Consider the following 13115-nt stretch of genomic DNA (forward strand, 5'->3'; position numbering starts at 1 on the left):
TCTGACACTGGACATCCTGGACCAGGCTGCTTTTCTCTGATTCCCTACCTTTGGGATGGGGAAAAGGGAGCCCTAGAGTTCCTGACCCTCCTTCCCATTTAGAGGACAAGAGCCAAACCATGTGTGGTTTTGGAGGTCACCAGAATCTGCAAGTCCCATCTTATAGTTTTCATCCTTATACCTGGATTCGTGATCCCCACCAGTGTCCTTATTCTTTTTCTTGCAGTCAGCCTGGGATTCCTGCCAGGTCCTTGGAAGAGGGGAATGAGGTTGCCTAAGCCTTTCTTCTCCATGGGGACCTCATGGACATTTGTATTTCTCCATGTGTCTCCTGGGTCCCCCTTAGGTTTGGGATTTTTTTTTTTTTTTTGCCTTCTGATTCTACCCTTGTCAAGCTCCAGCATACAGTCAGGTGCCAAGAAGGGGCAAGGGACAGAACTACTACAATAGGTTTCAACTTCCTGGTGACCCTAGGTCTCCCCAAGCAGGACTGTTCCAAATCCATGGACCCAGAGTCCTGCTCCTTCTCTCTACTGAAGCCCAACTCTGGGACAAGAGGCCACAGGCCGGCAGACTGGGTGGCCTGAGCTGGCCCGCAGTGCCCTCAGCCCGACCGGCTGGCCTGAGCACTGACCCGCAGGCAGCTAGAGGGCGGTGGGACAGGCGGGGCCTGGAGAGGGTTGCGGGTGCACACCCATTGCCTAATACCCCAAGCACGCGGCCAGCTCCAAGAAAGGGGAGGGACGGGAACCAGAGAGACCTTGACGTGGGTCGGGGCCAATGACAGGAGGGGGAAAGTGGGGGGCTTTCATCACTGCAGGGAGGATCTAGGAGCAAGCTGGTTCCCCTTCCCCTCGATGAGAAGAGTGGAGGGCTGCCCTTCCTATCCTAGGGATGGAGGTTGTAACAAGAGCAATGTGGGAGGAACACTGGGGCCCTGGAGGGCGGGGGTCAAAGAAAAGAGTGGGGGCCCCTGGAGATTGGGGGATGTCGAGCAACTGAGGCGGTGGCTAAAGCCTCGGAAGCCTCCTCCTCCTCCTCCCCCCATGTTTGCCTTGGCCCGGGGTCCCGGGTGACTCATCTGTTGCTGAGCCGCTGATAGGGGCGGCCAGGCCTGGGGAACCCAAATTATAGGCCCAGGAGGGATGGATGCGCCCGTGGCGGTGAGCTCAGCTGCGCTGCCCACCCTCTGCCTAATGCGCCTTCTGCTGCAGCACCATAGGCCACCACCTGGAGGCACCAAAGGGTCTGCGGGCCGACTGTATACTGGACTCTGAGGAAGGCCCCACTTTCAGCAGTCGACCCCAACAAATCCATGGGATTATCTTAGACAGAATTTTTGCCCCCTTCTCTACTCAGGCCTAATGGATGGGCTATGCCTTCCTAGTCCAATGGGGCAGTGCTGCCTGCGGGTGCTTCAAAGGAGGGTAGGCTCCTCTGCCCACAAACTCTCAACCCTGGTGCCCTGCTTCCTCCCAGATCCCAAAGCCAAGGCAAAGCCCCTCTCCCCTCTAACATCTCACCTCTACCCCTATTCCAGGGGGTGGTTTGCTACTGATTTTCAACTTCAAGCCTTTAAAGTCATCCATGGTCAAAATTGATATAGAGAAAAATGAAGCAGAGTAAAGGAGATTAGTAGTGGGATTCTATTTTATAAAGGGGGAGGGAAAACAAACCGAGGGAACAAATGCATGGAGAGATCTGAGGAAGAGCATTTTAGAAGACAGAAAAGCAGGTGCACAGACCCTTAGAAAGGAGCGTGCTTGGTTCAAAGGATTAGAAAAGAGGCCAGCGGGGCTGGTGAGGAGGAATTCACAAGGAAGAGAGTGGTAGGCAATGAAGCTGGAGGGCTAGGAAGGAGGTCCCTGTAAAGATTTTGGCCTTTACTTTGAGTGAGATGGGGACTCATTGGAAAATTTTGAGCAGACAAATGAATTAATCAGACTTCTGTTTTAGGAAAGATGGTTTGGGCTGGGCGCAGTGGCTTATGCCTGTAATCCCAGCACTTGGGGAGGCCGAGGTGGGCAGATCATGAGGTCGGTAGTTCGAGACTAGCCTGACCAACATGGTGAAACCCCCTCTCTACTAAAAATACAAAAATTAGCTGGGAGTGTTGGTGGGCACCTGTAATCCCAGCTACTCAGTATGCTGAGGCAGAAGAATTGCTTGAAACCAGAAAGCGGAGGTTGCAGTAAGCTGAGATCGTACCACTGCACTCCAGTCTGCGCAACAAGAGCAAAACTCCGTCTCAAAAAAAAAAGAAAAGAAAAGAAAAGAAATCGGCTCTAGTAATTAAATCAACCCTTTTGATTTTTGCAGTAAAATGGAGCACTGAAATGGAGCAATCTTGGGCAGTAACGTGGGGTCTAATGAAGTTTTTGGGTTTTTCAGATGGGTACTATTGCAGCATGTCTGCATGCTTATGTGTATGTTCCAGGAGAGAGGTAAGTGGATGATGCAGGAAAGAAAGAGGGGACAGTTGATATCATGATTATTTGATATAAACAGAAATTTGGGTGCTTGTTTTGGCAGCACATATACTAAAATTGGAATGATACAGAGATTAGCATGGCCCCTGCGCAAGGATGACATGCAAATTTGTGAAGCATTTCATATTTTAAAAAAGAAAAGAAAAAGAAATGTGAGCCAGGTCATAACAAATGTGACCCAGATCTAGGGGCCTTACCCTCTTCTCCCCTACTCCTGGTGGGTGGAATGTTGGAACAAAGCACAGTGGCTCCTTTCCTGTCTTCCCACCTCTGCTTGACACCAGTGGTCAAAGACAGGGCTTCCGTATCTTCCAGCCAGCCTCCCACCCTCACGGTGTTTTATCAATCCACCAGGCCAAAAGCTGTAACCCAGGCCCCAGTGGGAAGAAACTCATAAGAGATAAAGGACAGGCTCCCCATGGGACATTGTCCATTTACTTGAGTCATCTATGCTGAGTCCTCTCTGCAGAGACTACTGGCTTTTGGATCTATGGAGGACGCTGGACCACTACACCTTTTCCCTCAGGGGTGGATCCTTGGAAGGGCCAGATATACTAGGCTGGGCAAAGGGGAAGAAAAAAGGGAAAGAAGGACATTTCTTTATAAAATAACTTCCATCAGGCTTCATTTGGGTTAACATACATCCCATTTAAAACACAAGTGCCCAGGAATATTAATGAAACTTACCTGACATTTATTCCTAAGAGTGATTTCCCTGCCTTGGAAGAGAATCCTGTCATTTCTGGGACTTAAGACTCTAGGTTCAGGCCTGGGGAAATTTCTCAGTCAGAAGGCATCCTAAAAGACAAGACAGATGAAAAAAAATGAGAGCTAGAACTCAAAAGGGAGGCAGGAAGTCCCTAAAAATTATTTTAACCTATCAATTTTGAGAAGGGTTCCCAGCATGCAGTTGCTGCACACTGGCAAGCAGCTGGTAAGTTCGAAAGAGCATGGGCTTTGAGTCAAATTGGTCTGGGTTTTAACCTGGTTCTACCATTGATTCATTTATTAGATGTGGACCTTGAACAACTGCCTGATCTATTCTTAATTCTGCAAAATGAGGAGAGAGAAGAGATGTAAAGATCTTCCCTCCTTCCAGGGGCCATCTGTGTGTGGTGGTGGGGCATGATAACCAGGCTGGCAGTGCCCCCTATTCACCATATAGGGAAAAGCAGCCACTTCTTTTTTTTTTTTTTTTTTTTTTTTTTTTTTTGAGACGGAGTCGCTCTGTAGCCCAGACTGGAGTGCAATGGTGTGATCTCGGCTCACTGCAATCTCTTCCTCCTGGGTTCAAGCCATTCTCCTGCCTCAGCCTCCCGAGTAGCTGGGACTACAGGTGCACGCCACCACACCCAGCTAATTTTTGTATTTTTATTAGAGATGAGATTTCACTATGTTGGCCAGGATGATCTCGATCTCCTGACCTTGGCCTCCCAAAGTGCTGGGATTACAGGCATGAGCCACAGCACCCAGCCTGTCACTTCTTCAATAGGAGGCCAAAGTGGCCTTGAAGCTGAGTAGGAGTCCCTGGGAGAGAAGAGAAAAATGTACAATGGATGAGATGGTCACAGGCACTCTGGGTATCCCAGTATGGTGGGAACCAGAGCTTTGGGGGAAGACAGAAACGTGGCAGAAAAATCCAAAGAGAAGCAAACACATGGAGGCACAAGTTTCCTAATCTAGGTTCAATGCAGCCAGCAATAACCCTTGTCTTCCCAGTCCTCTCCATCACCATGCATACATTGGACATCCACACCACTTCCCATCCTTTCTGAGCGTAGGCCTCAGAGACTTAGCCACTCCAGGCTCGGTTCACCTCAATACCATCTTGGTTGTAGGCTCGGCTCTCTCTCTCAATGACATGCACTGGTTGACACATACCACAGTGTGACACACCATAGGATGCCACGAGGTACAAAGGGCAACAGAATGACATATACACACATATTTAATCATCCCATGCACACGCTCATCCACCCACTCCATACACAATCCAGACACTCTGCATCCCTCAATCATGCTTCTGAGTCTCCTGTCAACCATCACCACCACCTTCCTGACACACTGCCCCAGGCGGTGACTGTGACAAGGTGACTCCATGACCCTTTCTGACTTGAGCGAAATTCCAAAATTCTTTGGAAAGTTTCCTCACATCCTTCACCAGAACAAGGAGTTTCTGCACGTACCAACACACAAGAGGATGCACCCTCAGAACACAGCACATTCTCACTCCCACCCATATTCATGTTGTCTCACTTCACACACACACACACACACACACACACACACACACACACACACACAGCCACTTGTCCGCTCCTTCTGGCCCACATGAGCAAACTGCCTGCTGCTTCAGGTTTCTCTCCACCGCTAGGCTCCTTTTGGTCAGCTCACCCCCACAACTCATCCCCGGGATTTCCCTGACCACAGCCGCCCTCACGCCCCCGTCTCCCCCTTTTCCTTCTCCGTCCAGCCATCGGGGGTTCCTGGGCGGTTAAGCGTCTCCCCGGAGTCGCTGCCCAGAACCACAGCTTTCCTTCCGACAGTCAGGACGGGGGAGAGAGGGGACGTCGGAGGGGCCCGGGGTGACGTCGAGGGGACAACCCCACCGCGGGTGGCGAGGCGGGCTGGGCCCCTGGCGGGCTCTCCCCGCAGCACACTCTCGCCGCGCCCCCTGGCGGATGCTAGTCCCCGACGGGCTCCGGACGCTCAGCTGAGTGAGGCGAGCGCGCGTGGGAGGGTGTCCCAAGGGGAGGGGTCCGCGGCCAGTGCAGGCCCGGAGGCGGGGGCCACCGGGCAGGGGGCGGGGGTGAGCCCCGACGGCCAACCCGCCAGCTCCCGGCTCAGACGGGCGGGAACCACAGCCCCGCTCGCTGCCCATTGTCTGCGCCCCTAACCGGTGCGCCCTGGTGCCACAGTGCGGCCCGGCGGGGCAGCCTCCTCCCGTCACTTCAGCCAGCGCCGCAACTATAAGAGGCGGTGCCGCCCGCCGTGGCCGCCTCAGCCCACCAGCCGGGACCGCGAGCCATGCTGTCCGCCGCCCGCCCCCAGGGTTGTTAAAGCCAGACTGCGAATTCTCGCCACTGCCGCCACCGCCGCGTCCCGTCCCATCGTCGCGGGCAACAGCCAAAGTCGCCGCAACTGCAGCACAGAGCGGGCAAAGTCAGGCAGGCCATGGGGCTCTGGGCGCTGTTGCCTGGCTGGGTTTCTGCTACGCTGCTGCTGGCGCTGGCCGCTCTGCCCGCAGCCCTGGCTGCCAACAGCAGTGGCCGATGGTGGTAAGTGAGCTGGTGCGGGGTCGCCACTTGTCCCGAGGCACAGAGCCAGGGGCCAACCCTACCCAGCTCCCACGCTCTGGGATCCGTCTGCCCACAGACTCCCTCCCCGCTCTGACTTCCCTCCGCGACACCGAAGGGCGATCTGGCATGGAGCTGCCCCAGACTCCAGCTCTGTAGAAGTGGGGCGAATGATCCGCCCGCCCGCGGAGGCCTAAGATACCCCAGGCAGGGAGCCCACTCTCATCTAGTACCGCCCTTCCCCTTTGAGCGCCAACTCCAGCCTCACGGTAGTGGCCTCACCACAGGTTTCCCCACCTCGGGAAGTGAAGGGCCAGGCGTTCGCTTAGAAAGGAGGGGAGAAGAGGGTGGGACTCCTAAGCATTTCACGCCTTGGGTGGGCAAAAACTGCAGGCCATGATTATCTCGCTCAGGCTGACCGGAAGAGGCTCGGAGATCCGAGGTAGACACTCGGTCTCCGGGTACCTCTTCTGTCCAGTCTCCGGACCTAGGGCTCAGGCGAGCAGCCCTGGGACTACTGGGGACACACAAGTCTGGACGCCCAGTTCTTTCAAATTAGTGAGCCTGGGAGCGCGGGGTTATTAGCGTATTATTAATCTCCCGCCACTCTCTCCAGCCACATACCCCCAGGAAGAGGACTGGGTGGCACAGTTTTTATGGTTAGGGTGCGGATCCCCTTCCTGAGCTTGAGCTATCATACGTCCCACCAGGGGTATTGTGAACGTAGCCTCCTCCACGAACCTGCTGACGGACTCCAAGAGTCTGCAACTGGTACTCGAGCCCAGTCTGCAGCTGTTGAGCCGCAAACAGCGGCGTCTGATACGCCAAAATCCGGGGATCCTGCACAGCGTGAGTGGGGGGCTGCAGAGTGCCGTGCGCGAGTGCAAGTGGCAGTTCCGGAATCGCCGCTGGAACTGTCCCACTGCTCCAGGGCCCCACCTCTTCGGCAAGATCGTCAACCGAGGTGGGTGCCCAGGAAGGCGACGCTTCCGGGAGCAGGGGAAACGCGGGGTCACCCCCAGGGCATGGGCGGGCGAGTTCAGAGAAGGTGTCCCAGGCGTCTGGAGGGTCACACGATCAACCCGCCAAGTGCCTGGTGCCCAGCGCCAGCTCGGGGCCAGACTTCTAACAGCCGTGCACCCTGGAAGCGAAGCTTAACTTTTCTGAGCTACTGCCCCAGATAAAGTTTCAGGTCGCGGACGCCGGCTGACCGCCGCTTTCCCCCAGCCTCTCTCAAAAGCGCCTGGGAAGCTGCTCTCTGCAGGCGTGTGTCTTGCCTCTCGCCTAGCAAGACTTGCATCTCCAACATGGGCCGAAACTTTTGGGCTGCGAAGAAGTCTTGGGGATGTATGGTTCTTCTGCTCCCCTCTCTTTGGTTTTTCTCTCTGGGGCTGCTCCACTTCCGCTATCGAGCCAAAATGCGCCCTGGAACCTCCCAGTAAGGTGTGATTACGCCCGTGGACGTGGCTGCGTGCCCACGCACCTGCTTTCTCTACTAGCCCTAGAGACCAGCTTTCCAGCACTGCCGGCCTTGGCTCTCAGGACTCTAAGTGCGGAGTCGGGGGTTGGATTCCGGTCCCAAGCCCTTCGCTGAGGGTGCTGGCCGCGCCCCGCGTACACCCTCGCCGATCCCCTGCTCCCTTCTCCCACAGGCTGTCGAGAAACGGCGTTTATCTTCGCTATCACCTCCGCCGGGGTCACCCATTCTGTGGCGCGCTCCTGCTCAGAGGGTTCCATCGAATCCTGCACGTGTGACTACCGGCGGCGCGGCCCCGGGGGCCCCGACTGGCATTGGGGGGGCTGCAGCGACAACATTGACTTCGGCCGCCTCTTCGGCCGGGAGTTCGTGGACTCCGGGGAGAAGGGGCGGGACCTGCGCTTCCTCATGAACCTTCACAACAACGAGGCTGGCCGTACGGTGAGCTTTGAGAGGCTCCGCACCCTAAGCGGAGCGGCAGCGGCCAACCTCGGGCTGGGGAAGAGACGGTCAGTGAGATAAGGCAAGGGGCACCAGGAGAGGGCGTCCTGGGAGAGCTGGAGGCTTGGAAAGAAGCCGGAGAATAGAGGAGACAGTGGCTGAGGGCAAAGGGATGCCTGGCCCGCGGACAGGTAGAAGAGGTTACAAATCAAGCGCAGTCTCTTCACTATACAGATTTGAAAAACAAGCCTGAGAGGACGAGACTGACCCGCCGCGGCGGAGCAGGGTTGGGCAGGGTTTCCAAATCTCAGCGGAACATTTCGCGCCTCCCTTCCCCTGGGCTCAGCTAGGCCTGGGCCTTTGCTGAGGTCCGGCCCCCGTGGCGTCCGGGAGGGGGCAGTGTCTGGGAGGGTGACTCTGGCCGGGTGCCCTGGGACACTCTTTCTTCCCCTCTCCCCGCAGACCGTATTCTCCGAGATGCGTCAGGAGTGCAAGTGCCACGGGATGTCCGGATCCTGCACGGTGCGCACGTGCTGGATGCGGCTGCCCACCCTGCGCGCCGTGGGCGATGTGCTGCGCGACCGCTTCGACGGCGCCTCGCGCGTCCTCTACGGCAACCGCGGCAGCAACCGCGCTTCGCGGGCGGAGCTGCTGCGCCTGGAGCCGGAAGACCCGGCCCACAAACCGCCCTCCCCCCACGACCTCGTCTACTTCGAGAAATCGCCCAACTTCTGCACGTACAGCGGACGCCTAGGTACAGCGGGCACGGCAGGGCGCGCCTGTAACAGCTCGTCGCCCGCGCTGGACGGCTGCGAGCTGCTCTGCTGCGGCAGGGGCCACCGCACGCGCACGCAGCGCGTCACTGAGCGCTGCAACTGCACCTTCCACTGGTGCTGCCACGTCAGCTGCCGCAACTGCACGCACACGCGCGTACTGCACGAGTGTCTGTGAGGCGCTGCGCGGACTTGCCCCCGGGAACGCTCTCCGCGAGCCCTCCCCCAAACAGACTCGCTGGCACTCAAGACCCGGTTATTCGCCCACCCGAGTACCTCCAGTCACACTCCCCGCGGTTCATATGTATCCCATCTCTCCCACTTCCTCCTACCTGGGGACTCCTCAAACCACTTGCCTGGGGCGGCATGAACCCTCTTGCCATCCTGATGGACCTGCCCCGGACCTACCTCCCTCCCTCTCCGCGGGAGACCCCTTGTTGCACTGCCCCCTGCTTGGCCAGGAGGTGAGAGAAGGATGGGTGCCCTCCGCCATGGGGTCAGCTCCTGACGGTGTCACTCTGCCTGCTCCATCGTGCCAGTGACCTCTCTGCCTCTCTTCTTCCCCTTTGTCCTGCGTTTTCTCTGGGTCCTCCGAGGCCCCTTCCTATTCTCCTGCCACGGGTGCAGACCCTGAACCCACACCTGGGCATCAGGGCCTTTCTCCTCCCCACCTGCCGCTGAAGCAGGAGGTTCCAGGGCAAAAGGGCAGCTGTGATGATGTGGAAATGAGGTTGCGGGAACCAGCAGAAATGCCCCCATTCTCCCAGTCTCTGTCGTGGAGCCATTGAACAGCTGTGAGCCATGCCTCCCTGGGCCACCTCCTACCCCTTCCTGTCCTGCCTCCTCATCAGTGTGTAAATAATTTGCACTGAAACGTGGATACAGAGCCACGAGTTTGGATGTTGTAAATAAAACTATTTATTGTGCTGGGTCCCAGCCTGGTTTGCAAAGAACACCTCCAACCCAACCCTATCCCTCTCCACTATTCTCTTCTTTCTCCCTGCAGCCTTTTATGGTCCCTCTTCTCTCCTCAGTTTCTCAAAGATGCGTTTGCCTCCTGGAATCGGTATTTCCTTCCATTGTAGCTATTAGTGGCTCCTCGCCCCCACCAATGTAGCATCTTCCTCTGCAGAATAAAATCTCTATTTTTATCGATGGCTTGGTGGCTTTTCCTTGAATCCAGAACACAGCCTTGTTTGTGGTGTCCCCTATCCTCTCCTTTTACCACTCCCAGGCTTGGAAGCTTACCTCTCTCAAACAAATAGAATATGCTGTTGGGGGACTGGTTTCCTAACCTTGCCAGAGGACCCTGAGATTCTGACCCTTGGCTGACCCTAACGAGGCCACTGGGAATCCAGCTCTCCTGAGAGAGGAACCTGGTCAGTAGCCAAACAACCCTGCAGAGTTCTTCTTCCTCGTGGAACAGCAACTGGATGTGTGATATGGACAAGTGCATATACTCGGTGAATGGGGGTTAAACAACCCCAGTGCCTGCTTTTCCTGCCTGGAACAGCTGTTGAGAAAATAGCTACTATTGAATGACAACTGTGACCATCTTCCAAAAAGTAGGAAGAGAAACTAAAGCAGAAAGGGTGCTGCTGCCCCTGACGTAGAGCTACTGGTCCCTGAAGCTTGGCTTCTTCAGCTGTGGTCAGGGCACTGGACAAGGGTGAAGCCCTTCCACCAGCAGAAAAGTAAATACCAGCCTGGGGCAGTGGCTCATGCCTGTAATCCCAACACTTTGGGAGACCGAGGAGGGTAGATTGATTCAGCCCGGGAGTTTGAGACCAACTTGGGCCACTTAGGGAGACCCCATCTCTACAAAAAAAATAATATATATATATATATATGTGTGTGTGTGTGTGTGTGTGTATGTGTGTGTGTGTATAGACTATTAGGTATATATATAATACCTTATTAGGACCCCCGCTCCCAATCTTGGGCTCAGGGGGATCCAGATAATAGGTGATGAGCCCGGTGCTGGACCCAGAAGCTCAGAGATGCTGGTGGGAGAGAAGGGAGCAGGTAGGCTAGAATCCAAATGCAGGCTAGGCTTAAACCAATGTAACCAAAGTAAACCCTAATGTGGTCCATAACCAAACCACGAAGCTAGCCATTCCCATAAAGAGCCAGAATGAGGATTTTGTTACTAACACCAATGTGATACCTCTGTGTTCACATTCGCCAGAGTCAGAGGGAGTTCTAATCCTACCCACGGCCCTAAACCTATCTCTAACTCTAATCCTCTTCCTGTCCCTAGGTCTAGGTTGAACCTTAGCCTTAACCCTAACTTCAGACAAACACTAACCCCTTCTAAGCTCTAATGTCTGTCCCTAATCCTAACCCCTCCCCACAGGGGAGGATCAGAAGGGCAAGGGGAGCTGTGAAACACCCCACTTATCCCCTAAGAGCAACAACTGCTCCCAGTCAGCTTGAGAATTTCCCCTTCTCCCCTATTCCCTTCTCTCCTATTCAGGCCTCTTCTGCTGTTGGTGCCTCCTACCTTTCCCTGGATGTGTGACCCGCTGTGGGCCTTTGGGATATGTGTAGGGGTAAGGGAATGGAGCCAGGAACTGCTCAATCCTGCAATGACATCCCTTTCCCTTTCTTTCCACCTGCCAAGCTAGCACCATCACAGCTCTGATTCCTCACCCTAGGGGGAGAAATAAAAACCTCTTGATCCTGGGGAAGAGGCACCTGAAAAGCTTTGGGTTTCCATAAAGAGCATCCTGCAGAGAATGCCCAGTCTATAAGCCAAAGAGCTATTAAATCCCTCAACTCCCCATATAAGAAGTTAATAGGCTGCCAGAGGTGGGAGGCGGGGCTTGGGCCCCTGCTGGACAGTGCCCAGAGTTGGGGCGAAGCAGCAGGGTAGAGGCAAAGTGTTGGCAGCTGTCTTCAACTACTCTCACCTAAATTCAAACTCCAAGAATTGGACTCAGTATCAGCTATCAGGCTTGGAAGCTGGGGCACTCTGAACCAGGTTGACAAACAGGAGCTGGAGGAAGAGCAAGGGAAAGTGGTGAATTCTTTTCTGCCCCTACCCAGACTTTCAACAAATCTTGTACTTTCTCAGACTCAGTTGCCTTGCCTATCAAACAGGGATGGTTATTGTTACTTAACCTTTTAGGGAGGTGATGAGATTCAGATGAGATGATGTACCTGAAAGCCTGGGTCATCTGAATACTCACTGACACCTCTTCTATATCAGGCATCTGCCAAATGCTGGCAATACAATGATTCATAAACCACAGTGCCTGCTTGGAGGAGGTTGACAGTCTGGCCAGGGGATCAAGCACATCCACAGATATGGTTAGTATAGTAGAGGGAGTGCAATGAAGGCTCAATGAAGTGTAAAGCCCTCTGCACATAAATGAAGTTTAAGGGCAGACTCCCATACTCAAGCCCTCGGCATGGAGGCCCTTCTCTTCCGAGGGCTGGAATTTCAAAGGTGATGGTGTTGGGAAGTGCAGAATGAGGCTGGGCCCTCAATGGCCACTAATAAAACACACATACACACGCACACAAAAAAAACAAGTAAAAGGGCGGAGGGATCTGCAAAGCACTGTATAGAAGCTAATCATTTTGTTTTTGTGATCATCTGTGCTGTCCTCACACAGGGCTGGAGCAGGTACATCCTGGGGAGAAGAACAGTTGTGCCTAGAAAGGAGACTCACAAAGGTCTCAGGGGCCACAGTGGGCTCAGGGTGGTGGCCATAGGATGGTGACATCAGGACTGTGCCTGATGCGCCACCTCCCACCACCTCTGATCTTCAGGTGCCAGGACCCTGGATACAGGTTGGCCTGAGCAAGTGAGAGAAAGACTAGTCCTGAAATATCCTGGGGGGAGTGGAAAAGCTGAGAAGAAAGGCAGGCTGTGTACAGTCCCCAGGGGGTCAGCGAGCCAGTGCCACACACACCCTGCCACACGCACCCTGGAAAAACCCTGTCAGTGGGGCTGCAAATACCCTAGGGTCCAGCCTCCCCCAAAGCCTCCCCCCTCGCCCCAGGCTGGCTCAGTCCTCCTCTCCAGCGCTGAGGGAGAAAAATAACAAAATGAGGAGAAAATAAGCTGTTTGGCTGTGGTGTGAGCAGGAATATCCATGCAGGGCTGCCCACCACTCACCCTTACTCACTCTTTCCACACCCAGCCGGGGCGCCCAGCATGAGACAGACCACCCCCCTGCCCCCTCCCCCGTCTGGTCTAAAAGCAGACGCTGGTGAGCGAGCAGCAGGTTATAAATATGCCCAGGGAACTGCCGCCAACTCGCTCCCTTGTCATCCCCTGGGAGGGGCAGGGTGGGGTGGCTCCTAGGGAGGAGCCAGGGCTGCCCCGTTCCCTGAGGCCCAGGAGGAAGTGGGGCTTCCTAAAGGCTACCATATTTTCCCCCCTTTTCAAGGTGAAGGAACCACTGCCACTCCATTTTCTCTGAACGTTTGCTTCTCTCTTCAGAGATGGGGTCCCTACCCTCCCTGGGCCCTGGCTGAAAGCTCAGAATGAAAGGGCCCAAAGCACTCTGTGTCATGGCACAGCCAGATGCTACTTCTCTTCTTCACATGCATTTACGCTCAGCAAAACGGAAGTTCATTCATTCATTCGACAAGCATTAACTGAAAGCCAACTGAATGCCAGACCCTG

The 13115-nt window shown here is 55.0% G+C and overlaps 1 protein-coding gene and 1 non-coding gene across 2 annotated transcripts; both read left to right on the forward strand.

Moving 5' to 3' along the window:
- Window positions 1-2516: 2516 nt before the first annotated feature.
- On the forward strand, window positions 2517-2620 carry LOC112635765. The gene has a single exon (XR_003122083.1). It is a non-coding gene; the product is annotated as a U6 spliceosomal RNA (small nuclear RNA).
- A 2845-nt stretch (window positions 2621-5465) lies between these two features.
- WNT1 (Wnt family member 1) lies at window positions 5466-9627 on the forward strand. The gene is made up of 4 exons (XM_025403411.1): window positions 5466-5767; window positions 6496-6749; window positions 7438-7703; window positions 8166-9627. The coding sequence occupies exons 1-4, from the start codon at window positions 5664-5666 to the stop codon at window positions 8652-8654; spliced, it is 1113 nt and encodes a 370-aa protein (XP_025259196.1). The 5' UTR covers window positions 5466-5663; the 3' UTR covers window positions 8655-9627.
- Window positions 9628-13115: the final 3488 nt, after the last annotated feature.

This window comes from Theropithecus gelada, chromosome 11 (genome assembly GCF_003255815.1).
Source record: "Theropithecus gelada isolate Dixy chromosome 11, Tgel_1.0, whole genome shotgun sequence".
NCBI lineage: Eukaryota > Metazoa > Chordata > Mammalia > Primates > Cercopithecidae > Theropithecus > Theropithecus gelada.

Coding starts and splice junctions, on each gene's coding strand:
- WNT1 (XM_025403411.1), top strand. CDS start 5,664: ATGGGGCTCTGGGCGCTGTTGCCTGGCTGGGTTTCTGCTACGCTGCTG. Junction 5,768..6,495: donor AACAGCAGTGGCCGATGGTG/GTAAGTGAGCTG, acceptor ACGTCCCACCAG/GGGTATTGTGAACGTAGCCT. Junction 6,750..7,437: donor CGGCAAGATCGTCAACCGAG/GTGGGTGCCCAG, acceptor CTTCTCCCACAG/GCTGTCGAGAAACGGCGTTT.